This window comes from Propithecus coquereli, unplaced genomic scaffold, assembly GCF_000956105.1.
Source record: "Propithecus coquereli isolate 6110/MARCELLA unplaced genomic scaffold, Pcoq_1.0 Scaffold92, whole genome shotgun sequence".
NCBI lineage: Eukaryota > Metazoa > Chordata > Mammalia > Primates > Indriidae > Propithecus > Propithecus coquereli.
Genome location: NW_012155507.1, coordinates 2,873,955 through 2,897,406, shown reverse-complemented (window position 1 = coordinate 2,897,406; position 23,452 = coordinate 2,873,955). Strand labels below are relative to the sequence as shown.

The 23,452-nt window shown below is 36.5% G+C and overlaps 1 protein-coding gene across 1 annotated transcript; it reads left to right on the top strand.

Moving 5' to 3' along the window:
* The first annotated feature begins 21,382 nt into the window (after positions 1-21,382).
* On the top strand, positions 21,383-23,052 carry PRR32 (proline rich 32). Its single transcript, XM_012664844.1, has 2 exons — positions 21,383-21,402; positions 22,179-23,052. The coding sequence occupies exons 1-2, from the start codon at positions 21,383-21,385 to the stop codon at positions 23,050-23,052; spliced, it is 894 nt and encodes a 297-aa protein (XP_012520298.1).
* Positions 23,053-23,452: the final 400 nt, after the last annotated feature.

Here is a 23,452-nt window from a genome sequence, read left to right as displayed (position 1 = left end):
ATTAAAACTTTAATTTTCTGAGGGCTGGAGAATTGTCCATTGGTGATAAAATATATTAATTTATTGCCTGAGTCCATTCAAAGAGGATTATGGAGTTAGAAAGAGTTAACTTATTGGTATGAATCAAGTTCTGCACAGGAATGACCTATTAGCAGCTCTATTGGCAAGAGATTATTCACCAGGTACTGTATATAATTTAAGCTTTTCATCAATGTTTCATATGAGAAGATTATGGGGAAGGTGGAAGACAATGGTCATACAGCTAGGGCTGTGATATTGGTCTTTAGTTTTTCTCCCTTTATATTACAATGGCATATTTTATACCTTTGCTGTTTTGTAGAGAGAACTAATGTCTGTATCAATAGGTTATATTAAAAAAAACTAATTGAATAGTTATCAGGCCTAGAACAAACATGGTTTGACCAGCTGTCATTTAAATTCATCTAATAATGAGCCCTATTAATTCAGGGTTCTTCTTCTAAAATCATAAAACCAGAATGACTACTGTGTCAAATTCCTTCATTTTACAGAGGTGGGCATGGAAGTTAGGAGAGATAAAATGCATTGTCCAAATTTGCACAAAAGAGATAATGTCATAGCTAGAACTAGAACATATTCCCCCTACTCCAAGTCCATTTTTTCTAATCAATTCTTGGCATAACTCAGACTTACATACTGCACTTTGTACATACTGCATATTACATTATCCACTAAATGATGACTTAATGTTAGGAAATTAATTGTTGTTGATTGAGAGAAGGTTGAGAAGAAAACAAGTTTAGAATAACATAATGAATTTAATTAGAATACAATAATAGGAAGTTAAATGTAGTGAAAGACATTCAAATAGGTTAATTTAGATTATTTCCCATCCTCCTCCTTACATTTGAATGCTCATTGCTTTTCATTTTATAAAGTGGTGTATATACCCAATGAGAAACTTTCAGAAAAGAAAAAAAATATCATTTCTATAAGCAAAACAAATTCATTAACTCCATTTCTTAAACTTTGTTCTTTGCTGAACATCTTCTTTTTGGTAGATAATTTTCTCTGAATTTTTTATATCCACGTTTTGTTTCAAAGAATTTTTTCTTTATGAATGTAAAACATATAGATTTCGCGCATCCGTCCCTTCTCCATGTGTCCGCATGCTCTAAGCTGTGTTCTTCACAATACCCATAGATGTTGATGACAGTGGTTCCCAAATTTTCAGTAACAAAAATTCTAAAAATTGCGTGGGACCCCACATCATAGTTGCATCCTAGTAGTTGGTAAATATATAAACTCGAAGATGCAATTGTATGTGCACTAACACTTCTAAATGAAATAGTGTTGTCTTAATCACATCATTTACATAGGTTTGAAAAAGCTATACATATATTTGTAAAGCATGGTGTTTATTCAGTGTGTACACAATGACTGTGGAAACATACAGTTTTCCAGACTCTAAAATAATGCCCTCCCTCTCAACACCAACAATATGCCCAGTTTTGAAGCCCACAGGTTGAAAACTATCCATGTGGAGAATGCTGTGTTTGTAGGAACCTGATTCCTTCTCAGCACAGCTCAGTTAATGGGAGGAAACCTGCACTGGTCCTGCTTCCTAATCATAATCATTCATACTCACTGATTTTTAGCTTCATGAGGACAAGAACTTAGTCAGACTTGTCTACCACTCCAGTGCCAAGAAAAATGACTGGCTCAGGTGCTGTATTCACTAAATATTTGATGAATAAATAAATCTGCAAACATGACATGTTAAGCATGCCTCCAATCAAGGAAACTTTTGAGCCTTGCTCTTGAATTCTAACAACTGTAGAAACACATATGAATTACCAAGAAATACTTTCCTCTGACATCAGCATTTCCATTGTAAATAGATTTCCTATTCTATTACTCAAAGTAATAGAATATTCACATTCAGGTGTGCCTAGCTATCCAAATATATTTGTTTCATGAGTTTGGATGGGGACAGTGCTGGTAGGTAGACATCAAAAACAGAGAGATGCCTATAGTTGGAAGTACGGTGCAATATTACAAGAGGAAGTAGTTTACAACCGAAGTTAAGAAAGAATAGAAAAATATAGGGCTGTATTGTTTTTCTCTTTAAAACAATATTATTCGACAGGCTTTATTAGGAAACTGGAAATTTTCTACCTAAAAGATATAACAGATATATTGAATAATTGCTATTCACCAGGCACAATGCTAAATATTTTACATGCATTATTTTATTTAATTCTCACAATAACCCAAATGGCTGACAATATTATCATCATTATTATTATTATTTCACAAATGAAAAAACCTGGAGTTAGAGAAGATAAATAACCTGTCCAAGGTCACACTGGTAATTTCTGAGCCGTTACTCTTAACCACTATGTTCAAAGACATGGTAAGTGGAAATTACAGTAGCTTCCTACCTAGATAAATTAGAATATTTCTTTTATCCTTTCCTTACTTAATATTAATTACACAGCTGCCATTTCTCGTGATTCTAGTTATTTAGCTGTGTGTATTCTTTCTTTCTACTTGCCACTTTAAAAGAGGGAAGAATTGAAAAATAACATTAAAAAGGGCTTCATAAATGCTGAATTTTTTCTAAAGTCACATCTAGAATTCACAGTGAAACTGAACCCCATAATATTAAGTAGAGTTCCATTATAAACAAAATGCCAATAGTTTGGAAATAGGAAGAAATACGTGGTAATGAAGTAAGTTTTACTTTTGTACATGTCATCAATCTTTACCATCTGTCAGTTGTCAATTCTCCTTTTTTAATTCAGTTCCTTTTTCAGAGTTGTATTAAGTTCTAGAACAAAAACCCACATATAAACAACAAAATAAATCTTCATGAAGCTTGGCCTGTAACCTCTGAAGAGACATTTTTTTTTTACTCGCTCAACAGTTTTAGAGGAATTAACCATCTGACATTTTCTTTTCTGAGCAGGGCGTGTTTTTCTCTGCTCTTTCTCTTGCCATCTCTGTCTTCCAGGTTCTACCTGATTTCACACATATCAAAGAGAAAATGATGGGTGCTCATTTAGAACAGAAGGATTTAAACAAGGCAAAAGGTTTTACACTGAATATCAGCTTCAAACTCAACAGCTCATTTCCTTCTCTCACACTTGTTCTTAAAGTAGTGTGAGGTATTTAAGAGGTTAGTGGCCTAGTTTTTAAAATAATTTTCTTTTTTTCTTTTTCTTTTTTTTTTAAAGATGAGGTCTTGCTATGCTGCTCAGGCTGGCCTTGAAATCTTGAGCTCAAGTGATACTTTTGCTTCAGCCTTCTCAGTAGCTGGGACAACAGGCTCTGCAACTAGTTAAAATAATCTTCAATAGATTGTGTGTATGTGGTGATGGGGGCCAATTTCAAGGATTTTGGTTAAAGTAAGTTTTCAGCAAAAATGTCAATAAATTTTTGTTTCCTCAGTTGCAAGCATGGAAGGTCTTTAACACTTTGCAACTCTCAAGACTTCGATTACAGGCCAAGTAATGGTACACCTTACATTATTTTACATTCCCCAAAGAAAAAGAATCTTAGGACATTTACTGTTTAATTTTATAATATCTTGAAATAACAATAATTTAGTATGTTCAGGTTTCTAAACACTAAATATTTGTATATTTTTGTTTCACATCACTGCTTCTGGGTTTCTAAAATTTAGATTAAACATGTGTATGAAATGTTTTTGAACATCCATCAAGAAATCAACCAATGGTAAAGTACTCAACATAATATTTAGATATTTGATAGGTATATGGAATATGTTTGTGTTACTATTAATGTGTATAGTAAGCTCACAAAAGTGACACATAGTGGCACATTTGCTTAATAAGTTCTCTTTTTCCTCTTCAGTTTTAAAGACTCTATAACATCAATTTCCCTGTGATTGCAATGTCCTGACTATTATAATGGTATATTCCAGTATGTTATCAGGTAACTGCCATGAAATGAATTTATAGTGAAACTATATTACATTCTCAAGAATATTGGAGTCCATTTTGTACTGAAATGTTTTTTATAACAGAAAGTTAAATAGCATGACCTGTGAATTCACCTAAACCATAGGAAGAAAAATGGCTTAGCAGATGTATAACATCTTAGTTTGGTTTTAGAAGGCAGTGGAATCTAGAATGTAGCCTCTGATTTCAAATAATAGAGTGCATAATATAATGAATATTGAACACTTTATATTGGCAGTTCCAAAGCACTTTCCTGTGAGTGATCCAAAGCATAATGCTAAACAAATATAATTAGATTTTGATGTGTAAAGTTATTATTTGTTTAAATGTGGTAATCCACTTACTGAATATAAGTGGAAACTTAATTTGATGACAAGGAGTAAATATTAAAAAGCAATTTGAGCTTTCATCAAATCTACCTGGTATGTACCCCACTTCAATGAATTTTATATTTGCATAATTAAAACTGCTTTCCTCTGCTGTTTTTTCAAGTCCATTGAAAATAGATGAAAATACAGGGTGCATAGGGCAGAAAATCAAAATTATTGTTGATGTAATCTCATGGAAACCAAACAATTGTGCAATATCACAGTAAACACATATAAACAGTATTCTTTCAACTGGGTAGCCAGAGATTCTTGAAAAAGTCCTCTTTTGGTACTGTTAACAAAGGTCGAGGGACCCAAATATAGTAATAGAGATATTTTTGCCCCATTACAAAAATAAAATCTGATAAATTTAGCAAAAACAGGAACTACTGCTTTCATTTACTATTAATAGAATACAAAGGGTCATCATGAGGACACATGAAAGCAAATTTTAAACAATTGTCAGCATTGAGTAGAGAAAAGACATTGGTTCCTTTTCTGAAACAGTTGGATAACCTTTTTTATTTTTTATTTTTTTTTTAAGCTTCTGGTAGAGAATGTAGCTGGAGCAATTCAGCAACTGTACATTCCATATGTAATGTTTGTTATCTGAAGTTCTTTTGAGAGTGCGTGAATCTTAGCGCCTGGCCATTAGTCTGAAATAATCTGACCATTTAAAAATACATTACAAAAAGCCAAAATCCACCAAAACCCAAACAAAAACAAATGCCCATAAGGGTGTAAAAATGAGGTGAGTACACAGAATTAAAAACAAAGGGAAAATCTGATTTTGAAACCATGCTTTGCTAACAATTCTGTATAGGTTAAAGGTGAAAGCAAAGGTCTGTGGCAATTACCTGAGTTAATTCTACTGGAAAACCAATTCCTCCTTAATTTGTAGGACTCCAAGGCCAGTTTTTCAGCTTGCTTTAGACCTGAATCCTCTGGACGTTACTTTAGGTCACTAAGATATTTTTTATTTTAAAATAAATATTGTTTTGTAAAATTCTATATGCTCTTTGTAAAAAAATAAATCAAACAATATAGAAAGATACAAGAACAAAAAGAAAATTCCCCTGAAATTCTATCTTCAGTAGTTTTTTGGAACAGATTTAATTTGAGAACATTTTTTTCTATTCAACTATTGTTCATCCTTCAAAGTAATGCTGCAATTCTTCTTCCAAGAAAACCTCTGTTATTAAAGTGGTTATGTCTTACCCATCTCTGCTTTTGATTAAGTTCCATGAAAAATAATGTCAGCATTCCACAATTAGGCTTTTATTTGCTGTGATTTAATTTTATTTTCCCCAAATGAATATAAGCTCTCAAATCAGAGCATAGTTTTTATCTCATTTAAGTAGCTTGCAGAGTATTGATAATACAGGAGACATACAATAAGTACTTGTTGACTTGGACTGCCCGTTTTGATTTTATGGATTTATAAAGCAGAGGACAAAAAACAGGAATCTAAATATTTTAACCAGGTTCAAGATTTCCTTGCGATCTGGGAGCAACCTTAGCAGTTCCATTAACTGGTACACATTTGAAACCATGTTTGGTTAAATATGGCATAAATTGTAAAACCTTTTGGCCTAGGTCCACTTTACACTGTTAAAAATTATTATGGATTCTGAAGAGTTTTTGTTTGAGTGGGTTATATTTATGGATATTTACCATAATAGAAATTAACTCTGAGAAAATTTTAAAACATAGGAATATACAAGCACATTTTCCATTAGTCATCGGAAGGATGATATCACATATCATGTGGCTTCTGAAACATTCCACTGCACACTTGGGAGAGAATGAGAGTAAAAAGGGCAAATGATGTCTTCATACAATAATGAAAATAGTTTGATCTTGTTGACTCTCTGAAAGGATCAGGGGGTCGAGGGAATTTTCTTCAGACCACACTTTCAGAATTGCTGTTCCAGATGAGCTAAACTCAACACATCTGTGCAAAATTAATCGTGATATTTGGAAGTTTATGAAACAAAATAGAACTGGAGCATGGTGTATGGTCAAAAGGGTTTTGAGCCCATCCTTCGAAGTGAGGTATCACAAGGATGGAAAAACATGCACCACATGTACTCTCCATCAAATTGGTACTAAGTTATCAACATTAAGGTGTTCACATGGTAGTAATACTCATTGGGTGCTGGTCAAGTGGGGGGTAGTGGGGGAGTAAACTCACAACTAATAGAAGCGGTGCACACTGTACACTGTATGGGGGAAGGACATGCTTGTAGCAGTGGCTTGGGTGAGGCAAAGACATTATATGTAACTAAAATGTTTGTACCTCATAATATCCTGAATTAAACAAACAAACAAACAAACAAAAAAAGGTTTTATGTTCTAGTGCCCCTCTATCTAGTTGGTGGTTTAGATCTAGACATAAAGAATGCCCACTGGAAGCCTGGGCCTATCCCCAGAAGCCTAGGATATAAGGAGATACCATCTACCATCTACTGAATATTTCTCTATTATGATCAGAAGACCAACCCATTAGACTCAGTAAGTATTTAAAAAGCAGATAACTGGGCCCCAGTACAGATCAATTGAGAGGTGGTGTCCAGATATCTGCTATTTTAATAAGATCCCCAGGTCAATCTGTTGCTCAATAAAATTTGGAAACCACAGACAAAACTAAGGGCTCAGGTCACCCTGAAGTAATACAATATCCCATAACTTTATTTGCTCTGGTTTGACCCTATGCCAAATGACCCAGTACCTCTATAAGGGTTCAACACTTTGGTTCATATATTTCAAATGGCTGTTGAGATTTTGCTACCAGAGTGAGATCCCTTTATTAGCCTCTAGAAATTTTCTAAGAGGCCTTTTCCCATTGCCTAGCCCTCCATAGTCTGATCTTTTCTTCCAGTGAAATCTTTTCCTAAATAAGCATACATGCCAATTGGTTACTCTAAAAACAAGAGGTAGAAGATCTGAAATAGTTCAAAGATAAAGGCAAATAGATGACTTCATAGCACTTGAGATCTTCCAGGACCTTTAAACATAGACTTATGTCAGCGACATGGGCATACAGCATAGTTAATAAAAGAATTAAGAAAGGTCTCTCTGGATAGGCTTTATTATTATTTTAATTTTGAGTTTCATCAGCAAATTTCCCTGCACACTGACTTATAGTCAGTCTATAAAAGTGTTACACTTTCTCCAGCAAGCTATTTATCTGACCACTTGAAAGGGGTTGGGGGGGGACAGCTTTGGTGGGAAAAACGTTTTTTCTCTAAACTAACAAATCGTTCAGAGAATCAATCAATCAAATCTTCACTATCAGGAAACCATACAACCTCCTTTCTTTCCCCAGGCTTTTCTCTCTAATCATCACAGGAGCTTTCAGTGATTCCTGCTGTGAAACACAGATTCTGAAGCCCAATTAAATATGTAGTCCAATAGAAAAATGCACTCTTTATTCTAACACAGCTACCGCATTAAATACAACAATGGGTGATTTATGTAGTGCCAATTGAAAAGTTTAAAGTATTTTACACCATGGGGTTTTTTAAATAGTGTGGTTAATCCTCCCTACCTTAATGATTTAGGAAATGAAAAATGGCCTTATATGTAGGAGGAATAGGTGGCCACCTACACAGTGCTATTTAAATTGTGACAAGAAGTCTTCTTGCCCCAGAAACATCACCCATAGTTAGATCAGCCTAACATGTGTGAAGTGATTTACAGTTTGCAAAGCAATTTAAAATAATTATCATATTTAATTCTCTTAACAGCCTTGAAATAGGTAAGAGCGGTATATCGCCCCTATTTTCCATGTAAGAAAACTGAATCTAATAATCACAAGGAAGGAGATTATATTTTAAGTACCTACCATGTAACAGTCATTTTTCACATGACTTAATTCTCTCTCTAATCCAACATTACAGTGAAGAGAATAAAGTTCAGAGAAGTTAAGAAACCTGAGCAAGGTCACACAGCTGGCAAGTGGTAAAGTTGAAATTTGAACCCAGATCTGTGCTATTACGATTCCAGAGTTAAAGTTCTTAACAACTTGACACACCTGATTTATTTTTAATAAATTGATGAAATGTTTTCAACATGAATTTCCAGTGTCTTATTTATAAGCAAGAAAAAATTAATCTAATATAGTTTTTGCTTTTCAAACTAAGTGCTTAAGAAATTACATAGTCTTTCAACTCCCAGATCTAGACATTAATTCTAACATAGCAAATATATATGTTACACCATTATAAAGTTATGGTCTGAGAGACCACTGTAAACTAACTTTTTTCATTAACTTTCCTAATTTTACTTATTAGTCTATGTTTCTATCTTAATTTATAATATATACCATATATAACATAAAACACATTACTTTTATTTTATTTATTTTTTCTTTTTTATCATTTATTTCAAAATATAAGGGGGAGTACAAATCTTTTTGTTACGTGAATACATTTTATAATGCTTAAGTTGGGGCTTTCTGTGTATCCATCACCAGAATAGTCTTCATTGTACCAGATGGGTAAGTTTTACCACTCACACCTCCCACCCGCTGCCCTGCTTAGTTTCCAATGTCCTTTACATCTCTTTGTGTCCTTGTGTACTCACCATTTAGCTCTCAATTATTAGAGAATACACGTGGTATTTGTTTTTCCATTCCTGAGATACTTCACTTAGGATAATTGTCTCCAGTTCCATCCAAGTTGCTGTAAAAGACATTATTTCATTCCTACTTATGTCTCAGTAGTGCTACATGATGTGTATGTGTATGTGTGTGCGCGTGTGTGTGTATCTTTCACATTTTCTTTATCCATTTGTGAGTTGATGGGCACTTAGGTGGATTTCACATCTTTGTAATTGTGAATTGTGCTACAATAAATATTTGAGTAGAGGTGTGTTTTTGATAAAATTACTTCTTTTCCTTTGGATAGATACCTAGTAGTGGGTTTGCTGCATCAAATGGTAAGACTACATTTATTTCTTTGAGGAATCTCCATACTGTTTTCCACAGACGGTGTACTAATTTGCAGTCCCACCAACAGTGTACAAGCATTTCTTTCTCTCTGCATCCGTGCCAGCTTCTATTGCTTTTTGACTTTTTTTTATAAGTAGAATCTGTTTGTTTGTTTATTTTTTTTATTTCAGTATATTATGGGGGTACAGATGTTTAGGTTACGTATGTTGGTCTTGTCCGCCCTCCCCCCAAGTCAGATCTTCAAGCGTGTCCATCCCCCAGATGGTGCGCATTGCACTCGTTATGTATGCATATACCCATCCCTTCTTCCCCCCTCCCACCTGCCCAACACCCAATAAATGTTATTCTTACATGTGAACTTAGGTGTTGATCAGGGAAACCAATTTTCTGGTGAATACATGTGGTGCTTATTTTTCAATTCTTGGGATACTTCACTTAGTAGAATGGGTTCCAGCTGTATCCAGGAAAATACAAGAGGTGCTAGATCACCATTGTTTCTTATAACTGAATAGTACTCCATGGTATACATATACCACATTTCATTAATGCACTCATGTATTAATGGGCACTTGGGTTGTTTCCACATCTTTGCAATTGTGAATTGTGCTGCTATAAACATTCAAGTGCAGGTGTCTTTTTTATAGAGTGTCTTTTGTTCTTTTGGGTAGATGCCCAGTAATAGGATTGCTGGATCAAATGAGGTTCTACTTGTATCTCTTTAAGGTATTTGCTTTCCACATTCCATATTGCTTTCCACAGAGGTTCTACTGGTTTGCAGTCCCACCAACAGTGTATGAGTGTTCCTATCTCTCCGCATCCACGCCAACATTTATTGTTTTGGGACTTTTTGTTAAAGGGCATTCTAACTGGAGATAAGTGATGTTTCATTGTGGTTTTGATTTGCATTTCCCTGACGATTAGAGATGTAGAGCATTTTTTCATATGTTTTTTGACTTTTTAATAATGGCCATTCTGACACAGATAAGATGGTACTTCATTGTGGTTTTAATTTGCATTTCCCTGATGATTAGTAATGCTGAAAACTTCTTCATGTTTTTTAGCCATTTGTCTATCTTCTTTTGAAAAACTTCTGTTCATGTCTTTTGCCCAATTTTTAATGATTTTTTTTCTTTTGCTGATTTTTTTGAGTTCTTTATAGATTCTGAATATTAGCTCTTTGTCAGATGTATAGTTTGCAAATATTTTCTCCCATTCTATAGGTTGTCTATTTACTCTGCCGGTTATTTCCTTTCCTGTGCAGAAGCTTTTTAATTTAATTATGTCACACTTATTCAATTTTTGTTATTTCTATATTTGCCTTTGGGATATTAGTCATAAATTCTTTGCTTAGGCCAATGTCTGGAAGAGTTTTTCTATGTTTTCTTCTAGAATTTTTATGATTTCATGCCTTATATTTAGGTCTTTTATCCATTTTGAATTAACGTTTGTACATGGTGAGAGACGGGGATCCTGAATCATTCTTCTGCATGTGGCTATTCAATTTTCCCAGCACCATTTATTGAATAGGGCTTCCTTTCCCCAGTATATGTTGTTATCTGCTTTGTCAAAGATCAGTTAGTTGCAGGTAGATGGTTTTATTTCTGGGTTCTCTATTCTGTTCCATTGGTCTAGGTCTTCACTTTTATATCAGTGCTATGTTGTTTTGGTTATTATAGTCTTGTAGTATAATTTGAAGTCAGGTAATGTGATGCCTGCAAATTTGTTCTTTTTGCATAAGATTGTTTTGACTTTTCAGACTTTTTATTTTGGTTCCAAATGAAGCATAGAATTATTTTTTCTAGATCTGTGAAATGTGACATTGGTAGTTTGATAGGGATTGCATTGAATCTGTAAATGATTTGGGGCAATATAGACATTTTAACAATATTGATTCTACCAATCCATGAGCATGGGAAATTTTCCCATTTGTTTTTATTATCTAAGTTTTTCTTCATCAGTGTTTTGTAGTTCTACTTGTAGAGATCTCTCACTTCCTCGGTTAAGTATATTCCTAGGTATTTTATTGTCTTTGTAGCTATTGTGAATGGTGTTGAGTCTTTGATGTGATTCTCAGCTTGACTGTTATTAGTATATAGAAATGCTACTGATTTATGTACATTGACTTGTAGAGATCTCTCACTTCCTCGGTTAAGTATATTCCTAGGTATTTTATTGTCTTTGTAGCTATTGTATATGGTATGGAGTATAAATTTGATTCTTAGGTTACCTGTTATTAGTATTAATATATAGAAATACTACTGATTTTCTGTACATTGATTTTGTAACCTGAGGCTTTGCTGAGTTTACTTATCTATTCTAGGAGTCTGTAGGTGCAGTCTTTAGTGTTTTTGAGATAAAAGACCGTATCATCAGTGAACAGGTATAGTTTGACGTCCTCATTCCTGATTTGGATACCCTTTATTTCTTTCTCTTGCCTATTTGTTCTGGCTAGTTCTCCTGGTACTATGTCGAATAGAAGTGTTGACAGTGGGCACTCTTGTCTTTTTCCAGTTTTTAGGGGAAATGCTTTCAACTTTTGACCATTTAGAATGATGTTGGCCATGTGTTTGTCATCTGTAGCTTTTATAATTTTGATATATGTTCCTTCTATGCCTAGTTTTTTGAGGGTTTTTATAAGGACAGGGTGCTGGATTTTATCAAGTAATTTTTCTGTATTTATTGAGATGATCATGTGGTCTTTCTTTTTGCTTCTGTTTATGTAGTGGGTTGCATTTAGTGATTTGTGTACATTAAACCATCTTTGCATGCCTGGGATGAAACCCACTTGGTCATGGTGTAATATATTTTTTATGTGCTATTGAATTTGGTTTGCTAGTATTATGTTGAGGATTTTTGCATCTATGTTCATAAGGGATATTGTTCTGTAGTTTTCTTCTTTTGTTGTATCCTTTCCTGGATTTGGTGTCAGGGTGATACTGGCTTTGTAGAAGCAGTTAGGGAGGATTCTCTCCTTCTCAATGTTATGGAACAATTTCTGTAGGATAGGTAGCTGTTCTTCTTTGCAGGTCTGGTAGAATTTGACTGTGAGTTTGTGTGGTCTGAGGCTTTTTTGTTGGTTGTGGCGGTAGAGTTTTTTATTACTGTTTCAGTCTCACTGCTCAGTATTGGTCTGTTCAGGATTTCTATTTCTTCCTCATTCAGGTTTGGAAGGTTTTGTGTTTCCAGGAATTTATCCATTTCCTCTAAATTTTCCACTTGGTGTGCACAGAGATTTACATAGTATTTTGCATTTCTGTGGTATCTGTTATAATGTCTCCTTTTTCATTTCTTTTTTTTTTCTTTCAGCATATTATGGGGGTACAGATGATTAGGTTACATATGATGCCCTCCCCCCCCCCAAGTCCAAGCTTCAAGTGTGTCCTTTTTCTTTTTTAATTGAACTTATTGGAGTACTTTCTCTTCTATTTCTGGTTATTCTAGCTAGAGGTCTATCAATTTTGTTTTTCTTTTCAAAGAACCAACTTTTTGTTTCATTGATCCTTTATATTGCTTTTTTAGCTTCCATTTTATTTATTTCTGCTCCGAGCTTTGTTATTTCTTTTCTTCTACTAGTTTTGGGTTTGTTTTGTTCTTATTTTTCTGGTTTCTTCAGATGTGGCATTAGGTTGTTAATTTGTGATCTTTCTGTCTTTTTGATATAGACATTTAAGGCTATGGATTTCCCTCTCAATGCTGCCTTTTCTGTATCCCATAGATTTTGGATGATTGTGTCATAATTTTCATTCAGTTTGAAAAATCTTTTGATTTCCATCTTAATTTTATCATTGATCCAAAGATTGTTTAGCAGCTGATTGTTTAATTTTCATGACTTTGTGTAGATTTGTGAGTACTTCTTAGAGTTGATTTCTAGTTTTATTCCACTGTGATCAGAGAAGATACGTGGAATGATTTGACTTTTGTGAATTTTCACAGATTGTTTTGTGGCATAACAAATTATCTATCTTAGAAAATGTCCCATCTACTGATGAGAAGAATGTATATTCTGTAGTTTTGGGGTAGAATATTCTGGAGATATCTGTTAGGTCCAATTGTTCTACAATCCTATTTAATTCCAGCATTTGCATTTCTTAGTTGATCTTCTGCTTCAATGATCTGTCCAGTTATGTCAGTGCAGTATTAAAATTCCCATAAATTATGTTGCTGTTTACTTCTTTACTTAGATATAGTAGTATTCTATTTATGAATCTTACAGCTCTTGTGTTGTGTGCATATATATTTAGGATTGTTACATCTTGCTGAATTGCTCCCTTAATCATTATATAATAACCATCTTTGTGTTTTTTACAATTGTTAATTTAAGATCTGTTTTATTGGATATGAGAATAACTTTTCCTACTTGCTTTTGGTTTCCATTCATGTGGACTATTTTTTCCATCCCTTTACATAGAGCCTATGAGTATCCTGGAAAGTTATATGGGTTTCTTGGAGACAGCAGAAACTTGAGGTGTGTTTTTTCATCCATTCAGCCAGTCTATATCTTTTAATAGGAGCATTAAGTCCATTTATACTCGATGTTAGTATTGATATGTAAGATACTATTTTGTTTATCATTTTCAATGATAACTAGTTGCTTTGTTTTCTCCCATTTGTTGCTGTTTTGTAAGGGTTGTGACCTTTAACTTTTAGGTGTCTTTACCTAGGTCAGTGTTGATTGTTTCTTTCCATGTATTGGAGGACTTTTAAGCATTTCCTGCAGGGCCGGTCTAGTGGTAACAAATTCCCTTAGTGTTTGCTTGTCTGGGAAAGACTTTATTTCTGCATTTATGAGAGTTAGTTTTATAGGGTACAAAATGCTTGACTGGCAGTTGGTCTGTTTAAGAAGACTAAAAATGGGACCCCAATCCCTTCTGGCCTGAAAGGTTTCTGCTGAGAGGTCTGCTGTTAGTCTGATGGGTTTTCCTTTGTAAGTAACTTGTTGTTTTCATCTAGCAGCTTGTTGGATTTTCTCCTTCACTTTGACTTTGGTCAGGCTGAGTACTACATGTCTTGGTAATATCCTATTTGTTATGGATCTTCCAGGTGTTCAATGACTATCTTGTATCTGGATATCTAAATCTCTAGCAATATTAGGGAATTTTCCTCTATTATTCTCACAAGTATATTTTCCATATTTATTGCTTTTCCTTCTTCTCCCTCGTGAATACCTATAATTTTTATATTGGTTCACTTTCCACAATCCCATATTTCTTTCAGTGATTGTTAATTCTCCTATGTTCTTTTTTCTGTCATTTTTACTGACTGATTTACTTCAAAATCCTTGTCTTCAAGCTCTGAGTCAGTTTTGTCTGATTGGTCTAGTCTGTTGTTAAAACTTTGTGATGTATTTTGCAATTCCCTAAAGGAAATTTTAATTCCTTTAAGTTCTGTTATCTCTTTTCTAATGCTATCTCTAGATTTAGTGAATTTTTTGTTCATGTCTTGAATTGTTGTTTTGTTTTTGTTTTTGTTTTTTGTTTCTTTGAGATGGTTTCCTACCACCTCCTCAATTCCATTCTTTCTTTCTATCTATAATCTGAATTCCATATCTGTCATTTCAACAATTTCCTTTTGGTTGGGGCTGAGTACTGGAGAGCTATTGTGATGCTTCTGAGGTGGTGAGACATTTTTTTTGTGTGTGTGTGTGTGCTGCTGGAATTTTTTTGCTGGTTCCTTCTCATCTGGGGCCACTTCTCTCAGCTCAAAACAGATAGCAGATATGGTATACCAGTTCTTTTCTCCTGAGACTTTTGTTGTACACTGAAGATAGGGATGGGTCCCTGGATAGCGTGATTTGATCCTACCCTCAAAGACTGACCAGGCAAGAGAAGGCAGAATGCACTGTGAGTCTTTAATGCTGCTCCTCTGCTGTGTCTTCCCTGTTCTGTTTTTGTAGCTAGACTGCCATGGTGGGGCTGGCCCTTGGTGCTAGGTGTACACATGAGGTGGAGCTGGCTAGCAGGATAGGGTGTGTGCAGGGCACGGTGCACAAGTATACAGTGCCAGGTGAATGGTCTAGGCAAGGTCCATGCAAGGTACAGCACTGGGTGTAGGAGGTACTCAGGACATAGCAGCCCTCCAGGCCCACAGGGCATTGTGGTCCTTGATGCAGAATGGACTGGAAGGTCACAGCTCATGCGTGTGGTAGAGCAGGACCCCTGAACATAGCAGACCTACTGGGAAGAGCACCTACTTGGGATGGAGGAAGTCTGTAGGTTACAACACTTACACGCATGGGCCCAGGCAGCCAGGGGCCAGGGTATGTGGGTGGGGTAGGGTACATGCCAGGTGTGGTGCCTAGAGTGCCAGTGCAGAACAGTTCAGTTTGTGGTGTGCAGAACACCCAGATCCAAACCCATGGCTGTCCTGACTTTCACCCCACTTGGGGCCTTTCAGGCAGTGGTGGTGGTGATGGTGGTCCAGCTGTTCCGGCAGTGGGTACCAATAGCTATGGGCATATGTTTCACTCAGCTCCTGTGGGATGTCCAGTTAAGCAACATTACCCAGGCCACAGCAGCAGGTGCTGAGCTCTTAGTCTCCTGCTCTTCCCAGGGCCCCCAGTGGTGGTGGTGGTGGTAGTGCATGCCACGTGCCCAAGAGGAGCATGCAAGTACCTGAATTTCTCATTCTCTTCCTGCCTGAGATGGGTAAAGGGGAGGCTGAAGTCAAAGATCTGACCCCTGGGAAAAAGTGGCATTCTGGGGTTGGGATATTACAGTGGTGCCAGCTGCACTGGCCAGGGTTCTCAAGCCAGCTGTCCCTTCTCTCTGGCGAAATGCAGCTGCACTGCCTCCAGTCCGGTCTCTTTATCAGTCTAGCAGCCTATTGCTGTGGAAGGGCCCTCCCGCTGCTCCAGTTGCAGTATCCTCAGGGAAAGCATGGAGTCTGGGCTTTTCTTCTCTTTCATTTTCCCATGTGTAGGTGACTTCCCTAATTACCTCCAGTCCTGCCGAATAGTTTGTCCCACTTCTAACTTCTTTACTTCATTTCTGCTTCCTCTTTGTGGATTCTCAGTTCTCTTGCTCAGATGACTGATCCAAAGGTAAGTATCTATTCACCATTTTCAATCCTCTCTGTGAGAGCTCTGTTGTACAGTCTGCTTCTTGTCTGCCATCTTGCTCCTTAGTCCCTATTTTATTTTTAAATTAATACATTTCCCTAATTCAGAAGGGTATTCTCCAAAGTTATCAATAATATCTCACTGGGACAAATCTAATTCTCCCCCTCATTTCACCACACACACACTATCCCACAATTTTATTTTCTCCCCATTGCTAGAATCCTGGAAGCTGGATGACCCAGACAGAACGATAGGCTCAGTCTCACCCTAGTCCCATCCAGTACCCTGGAAAGCATATGAGGAACCCTATATCTATAGTTCAAGAGTTCAACATTAATTTAATCTTAGTATTTATAATACTGGGCTCATATTACCATTAGTTCCTCAGTAATGGTCACATGGTTCCTGTCCTATAACCAAGTCCTATCCACTGTCACCAGTTCCAATTGCTCCATGACAGAGATTTTAGTCCTCACCATCTTGCTGGACTACCACCAAATGCCTAATGCTTTAATCACTTGGTACATCTCTGCATAGGCAGGTTTTGTGGGATGTGAGCATTACAGTTTGAATGATTCCCTCTTTGCAAAACTGCCTCTAGATGGGTGTCACTTAGTCCATGCACTAAATAAACTAAACTTGAATTTGGTACACATCTTTTAATCTGAGCCACTAATGGGATTGATATAGAACTATAATTAGGAGGCCACATGTTTAAATGGGAGAAATATGGTCTCTGGTGTCAGGTTGGCTGCATTTGAATATCCTCTGCCATTTATTAGATGTGGACCTATAGAAAACTACTACTTAACTTCTCCAACTCTCTTTTACCTCATCTATAAGATGGGTATAATAGTAACAACTGTTTTAAAGATTTTCTGTGACTATTAAATGAGATAATATGCTGATAATTTCTGGTTCACAGTAAGTAATAAAAAATCTGTTTCCTTTTCCTTCTTCCTTTTTTTTTTATCTGACTTGTGCCACTGCTACTTAATTTCTAGTTCTTACTCTCAGAAGATCAAGAAAAATTAGTGATATATGTTGAAGGAACTTATGATAGCTTCTGGTTTATGAAAGGGAATAACATGTTTTGGAATAATTGCCATAGTTACTTGAAAAAAATATATATGTAGTGTGTGTGTATGTGTATATACATAAAAGCTGAAGCAAAGAACTCAGGAAAAGCAATAATAGTCTATTGAACAAGATACAAATAGGTCCAGCAGTGAAGCATATATTTTTAGTTCCTCTTGCCAGTACTAGTGGTAAAATAGCCACACTCTCACCTGTTCATCCTCATCAATTACCACACAGAGCGTGCAGGACAGCTGGTGGTAGAGAGCACGAGACTTACTACTGCCTATAACTATGTAATAGAATAATGCTGCCTGGCCCATTCTGGGATAATATCATGCTTTCATAAATCCCATGCTTTAGTACACTGAATTAAATAGCCACAGACTTCTAAAAATATCTGGTCTATCTTCTTGAAGTACTTTTTAGACATCCTAAATTTAGAGAGCTTTCCGTGGGCAAAGCCACATTACATTTTGAAAGTGAGTTAATGGATAGGATTTTTTTGACAACTGTCTCCCCAGAGATCAACATGACAATCTTCTCATTACATCCTTATTAGCCAGATAGAAACAGAGAAATTCATCCTTGTGTCTCTATCTCCTGGATTCTTTTTCTAAGCAAAAGAGAAATGATGTATTTTAAATGACACTTTACCTGCACTTTCACATCTGCAAAATGTCTTTAAAAAAAAACAACACAACAACGTGATTTGGGCAGATCAATTACATTTTTAATAATCTCGTAACTGCTGTGCAGAAGTAAATATATCCTTGTATAGTCCTTACTTAGTATTTCAGTATACTTGTCACAACTTTTTGAGAGATATATGAGCAATATCTGGAGCTCTGTCATGAAAAAAGAGACCATGAGTAATGAAAGGCCTTTATGGCTTAGCTGCTGCTATGGTTTGAATGTCCCCTCCAAAAACATGTTGAAATTTAATTGTCATGTGATGGTATTAAGAAGTGGGGTGGTTACGAGATGATTAGGCCAGGAAGGTGCCATTTTTATAAATGTATTAATGTCCTTATTGCCAGGATGGGTTAGATATTGCTAGAGTGGGTTTGCATGAAAGTGAGTTGGGCCCTCTCTTGCTTGCTCTTTCTCATTTTTTGCCCTTCCACCTTCCACCATGGGGTGATGTAGACAGAAGGCCATTGCCAGATGCCACCATCTTAATATTGGACTTCCTATCTTCCAAAACTATAAAAAATCAATTTTTTTCTTTATAAATTAACCAGTCTCCAGTGTTCTATTATGGCAGCAGAAAACAGACTAAGAAAGCTGTTTTCATAAATAAGCTACTTTTTGGCAAATTCTCAACCTCCATTACCCATTTTCCCCTCCTGAAGCATTCGTTCAACAAACAAGAGAAAAAGGCATATACTTTATTACTTCATTTTCAAAGCTCAATGGATAATTGAGGTAGCACGACAACTTTTTGTCAAAGGGTTCATTTGTGAGATGATTCTATTCTTATATTTAACTTTAAAATATGAACGCTTTCAAATATTTCTTCATGGACACAATTTTAGTAATTATCTGGTTGGTTTTTATCTCTAGAAGATCTAATTAGCTCTTCATATTTCTATTTCTGCCAAATATTAGCCCAATTTAGTTTAAAAATATGCACTACAGAATGCCAAAATTTTCTCTTTATTTCTACCTCCATAACTGTTCTTGGCATAGAATGTCATCTCCTCCTCTGCCCATGTATATTGTATCTGTCCTTCAAAACACAAGTGAAGTTTCAACCCTACATGAAATATGTTATAACCACCTTTATACAAAATTGCACTTTCTTTTTCTGCATTTCAATTGTGGTCTTAGATTATACTATGCAGCTAAAGGTCTATGTCTATTTTTATGCTATTCTTTGATAAGTTTATAGATGCTATTTTGTCTCCCCAGAAAGTTTACATATTCCTTGAAGCAAGTATGGACTGCATACTTAACTTTTTGGTATAATCCACACTTAAAATAGTGAATGCATGCATTAGTCATTCAATAAATATGCATTGTTTGCACAAAAGAAAACAAGTTATAAGGCAAAATCTGAGCTAATATCCATACATTTATACTAAATTTTATGGCTTTGGAAAATTCTTGGGTATCATGGGCTTTGTCATTATTCCCAGCGATTTAGTCCCTATATCACTCTTCACCCTTATATAATCCAATTAAGATGATTTCTTACTAAACAGACATTTCTAGGTAAAAATAGCCCATTATTACAATCTTTTGATAGGCACAAAAGGATCTCCTGGGGCTTCATTGCCAGTATTCAGAAAAAAATGCAACCTATCATACATAAACTATTTATGTAAATATGACTTACCAACTATTAGCAGACATTAACCCAAGTTGCAATTTTCCCTCTGATATGGCAAGTACTAAAAGGATTTTAACTCTCCACCATAATTATATTGCTAATAATAAGTTTTCTTTTTACATAAGGACAGGGAACATAATAAACTGAAGCAAGAATAGAAACCGAAGCTGAGGAATCAAGAGATTTCTTAATAGTGAACCATGCTAGGCAAGTGAACAGAGTCCTCTGGGAAACATGTTGGAAACATGCCACTTTCATCTTTCAATGAGATAAAAACACTCAGTAGTGTACATACAGAGACAAGGCACCCTGGCAGGAAGATGTGGACTTGGAGACCCAAAAGGTCGTTTCCATCACAAATTGTGTTGCTTCACAGCAGTGACCATTCCTTTGCATTAGTCCCTTATACTTATGTATTATTCTCTCTTTCTCTCTTTCACAAACACACCCCACATATCTATAACTTGAAACATATAATATTTGAGTCTGTTATCTTTCCTTAAGAAAAAATATAATTTATTGTTGAACTATAGCAGCATATAGTCATATTGAGAATAAAGAAAAGACAATCTTCAAGATCTAGTCTGCACAGCACGAATCTTAGGTAAATGTAAGGAGATGGGTCAAGTTTATAGCTTTGTCATGAATCAATAACAGTAATCTTGGATATGGGGATGGTCATCGTAATTTCAGAGCAATTAATCTGTAGATCAATAGCATAGAATAAAAGCTGTGGAAGTATACTTGCTTAAAGTGGGGGAAATGGATGAAATTTAGGGCGAAAGAATAAAAAATACTTTATGCAAAAAAGTTACCAGCCAAAATCTGAGCTAATATTCATAAACTTAGTATACATTTTATGCCTTTTATTCTCCACCTCACCACCTAAAAGAAATCTCCAGAGCTCTATTACAGGAAATATACACACAGAACTGATAAACCAGAAGACGAGATGAAGGAAAGAACTGCAAATTGAGGGGCTACGAAATAAAAGCCATGATGATCCTTAGATGCAATTTTATAGTGCTATTTTTGTTTCATCTTCACAGAATGAAAAACAATTTAGCCCTCCCCCCAAATCTCTGTTCCCCACCAAGTTAATAAAATGCATCTCCCCAAACTAGAAGTTCAAATTACAAGATTAGGCATGGTTCACTGCTCTATGCTTGTGTTTCCAAATTCAAGGAGGAGATTTGACAATTATATTTTAAAACTAAAACTTCAGATATAAATCTTAACAGAAGATCATGCCTCCATGACTCTTCTAAATCCTCCTTGAAATGATTTGTCTTTCCAATTGGCCTGCACCAGAATTAATGTAGCAAATGCCTTTACCATCCATCCACTGCTGTGCAGAAAGCAGTCCCATGTTTGGCTTCAAAGGAGTGTCACAGATTCATCTCCTCCCCCTTCTCACTCCTTTTCTCCCTCCCTTCCCTAGCAACCGTAACCCCAGAAAGAAAACTCCAAATCTAGAAAGAAGCAGTTGGTCCCTGGCTTCATTTGAGTTGCCAAGCCTCTCTCCGGCAGAAGCACGAGTCATTTCTCCAGACTGAGTTGGCCAGTGTGGGCGTTCAGCTGGTTTTCTCCACCACCTCACAAAGGCTAACTTGATAAAATTTATCCATGGCTTGTATTGAAAATGTGTAAGTATAAAACTGAGTACAACTGTTCAATTTTGAAGGCAAAAGACAGTTTGTAACTGGGATCAGGGACAAGTGGGTTGGAGGAGGTGTGGGAGGTTTTCACAGACAAAAAGTTGAAGGATATAAATTTAGGTACTAAGAATACTGGATTTAAGAGTGATGATTTTGAAGTGTAATTTTGAAACAAAAGTTGCACATCCCTAATCTAATCTAAACAGTGGGGCTTAAACATAAGGAAACTCTTACTCTAGGATGTGGTATGGGTTGAATGAAAGGAAATTTTAACAAAATTTGGTGAGAGTTGAATGATGCTTCAAAAATAGAAACTGGAGTGTTTGTTAACATAACTAACATTTCTTTGAATTCCGTGAAGGAAAATATGTTGTCCCTCAGAAGACTTTTCAGAACACTCCTGCTAAAATCTGAATGCTGGGTTTAGTGGCTCATAGATCCTACAGGGACTTTAAAGAGCTGGTATTTCCAATTACATGCCTACTAGTAAGCTACTTGGGTCTTCGAGGCTTCCTTGCTTCCTAGAGGAGGTGGAAGAATGAGAAATGGAGTAGGGCAGCTGGGTAGCCATGATGGGCAATCATGTAGCCTGGTGCTTAAGGAGAAGCCTCAGAAAAGGCTAGTGGGCTGAGGAAAGATTTGTTTTGACTATATGTACATTTTTCCCTGGTATATTTCTGTGAGTTCAGTCAATCACATCTTTTAGATATTTTCTGGTCACTGTATTTACAGTTTTATTGATTTTTAATTTCTGTTTTTGCAAGCCTTGGAGGGCACGCCCCTTCACCCATAGTGGTAGCTGTGGACAAAAATGGGAACCGGGAGCTGCGCCACGACATGCCTCTGCAGTGTCCTAATTCGATACCGAAGGAAGATGGAGAGCCCTGGGGCCACCCTCACATCCAGCTGAGACCTCCCATCAATGTGCTGACCAATCTGGCAAGAGAGCAGCTGGAGCGTCCTTCTCAGAGAACAGGATCCTGCATTCCTGTGGATAGTTCCAGAGCTCTCAGACACCAGTATGGGCCACCACCTGCTGTTGCAGAAGAGTCCCTAGCAACAGCAGAAGTAAACAGCTCTGAGGGGTTGGCAGGCTGGAGGCAGAAGGGACAGGATTCTATTGTGTCCCAGGAAGTTTCTGGCAGCCCTCCCAGACTGTTAGTAGGAGGCACAAGGGTCAGCACTGGGGGCACTGAGAGAGGTGGCAATAATGCAAGGTTAGATTTGACTTTGCCAAGAGGTAAAGGGTTCTTTTCACCCCGGGGCCCGCAAGTAAGAGGTTCTCCACATCTCCCCTCCCTCAGATCAGGGATACTGATGGAGGTGCCTCCAGGTAACACGAGAATGTACAGTAAGGGAAGGCTGGCTCATGTTTCTTTCCCACTTAGGGGCCCACGGCACCCTGTGGATAATTGGCCAAGGCCTATCCCATTGTCTTCCGGTAGTCCAGGTTTACCATCTTGCTCTATTGCTCATTGCCTCATACCTCCTATACCACCGAGCTTCAATCCATTTCTTGCTATGCCTATTGCTTTCGCTGCCCCCCCAATGTTTGGTCCTCTACTGCCTTCTCATTTTGCCCATTTCCATTCTGGGGTAATGCCGGCTCCTGTAGCCTCAAAGAGAGAGCACAACTAATGCCAAAAAAAAAGGAAGGAGGAAAAAAGGGGTTGGGAAAAGAAGTGAAGGTTACTAATTTAACTAATTTATGCTTTTTATATTAACCCTGTCCCCTCTCACACTCTGTTTAGCACTAATGTGCGTTACATATTTGCAGATTTAATAAAGATTCTGAAGTTTAAAATATTGTGAATTATTTTAAATGCCATCCAAGAGCCTAAACCTTGGATTTTGTTTTCTACCCTTAGGTAATTAAAACAGAAACAAACTTGTTGGTGTTTTCTAACTAGCTTAGTTAAATCCTTACCACAGTTTTCTATTGAATTGTCTTGCAGCGTGACTGGGTGAGGGGCAGTTGAGTTCTTGCTAGGGCAAGCCTAGGTTGGGGAATTCCTACCTACCTACAGCTAAGAGTGTT

Bases quoted from the DNA above. Each gene is read 5' to 3' on its own strand.
- PRR32 (XM_012664844.1), top strand. From the start codon at position 21,383: ATGGCTTGTATTGAAAATGT. The intron at 21,403-22,178 runs GTAAGTATAAAA...TGTTTTTGCAAG, and splicing joins ATGGCTTGTATTGAAAATGT to CCTTGGAGGGCACGCCCCTT.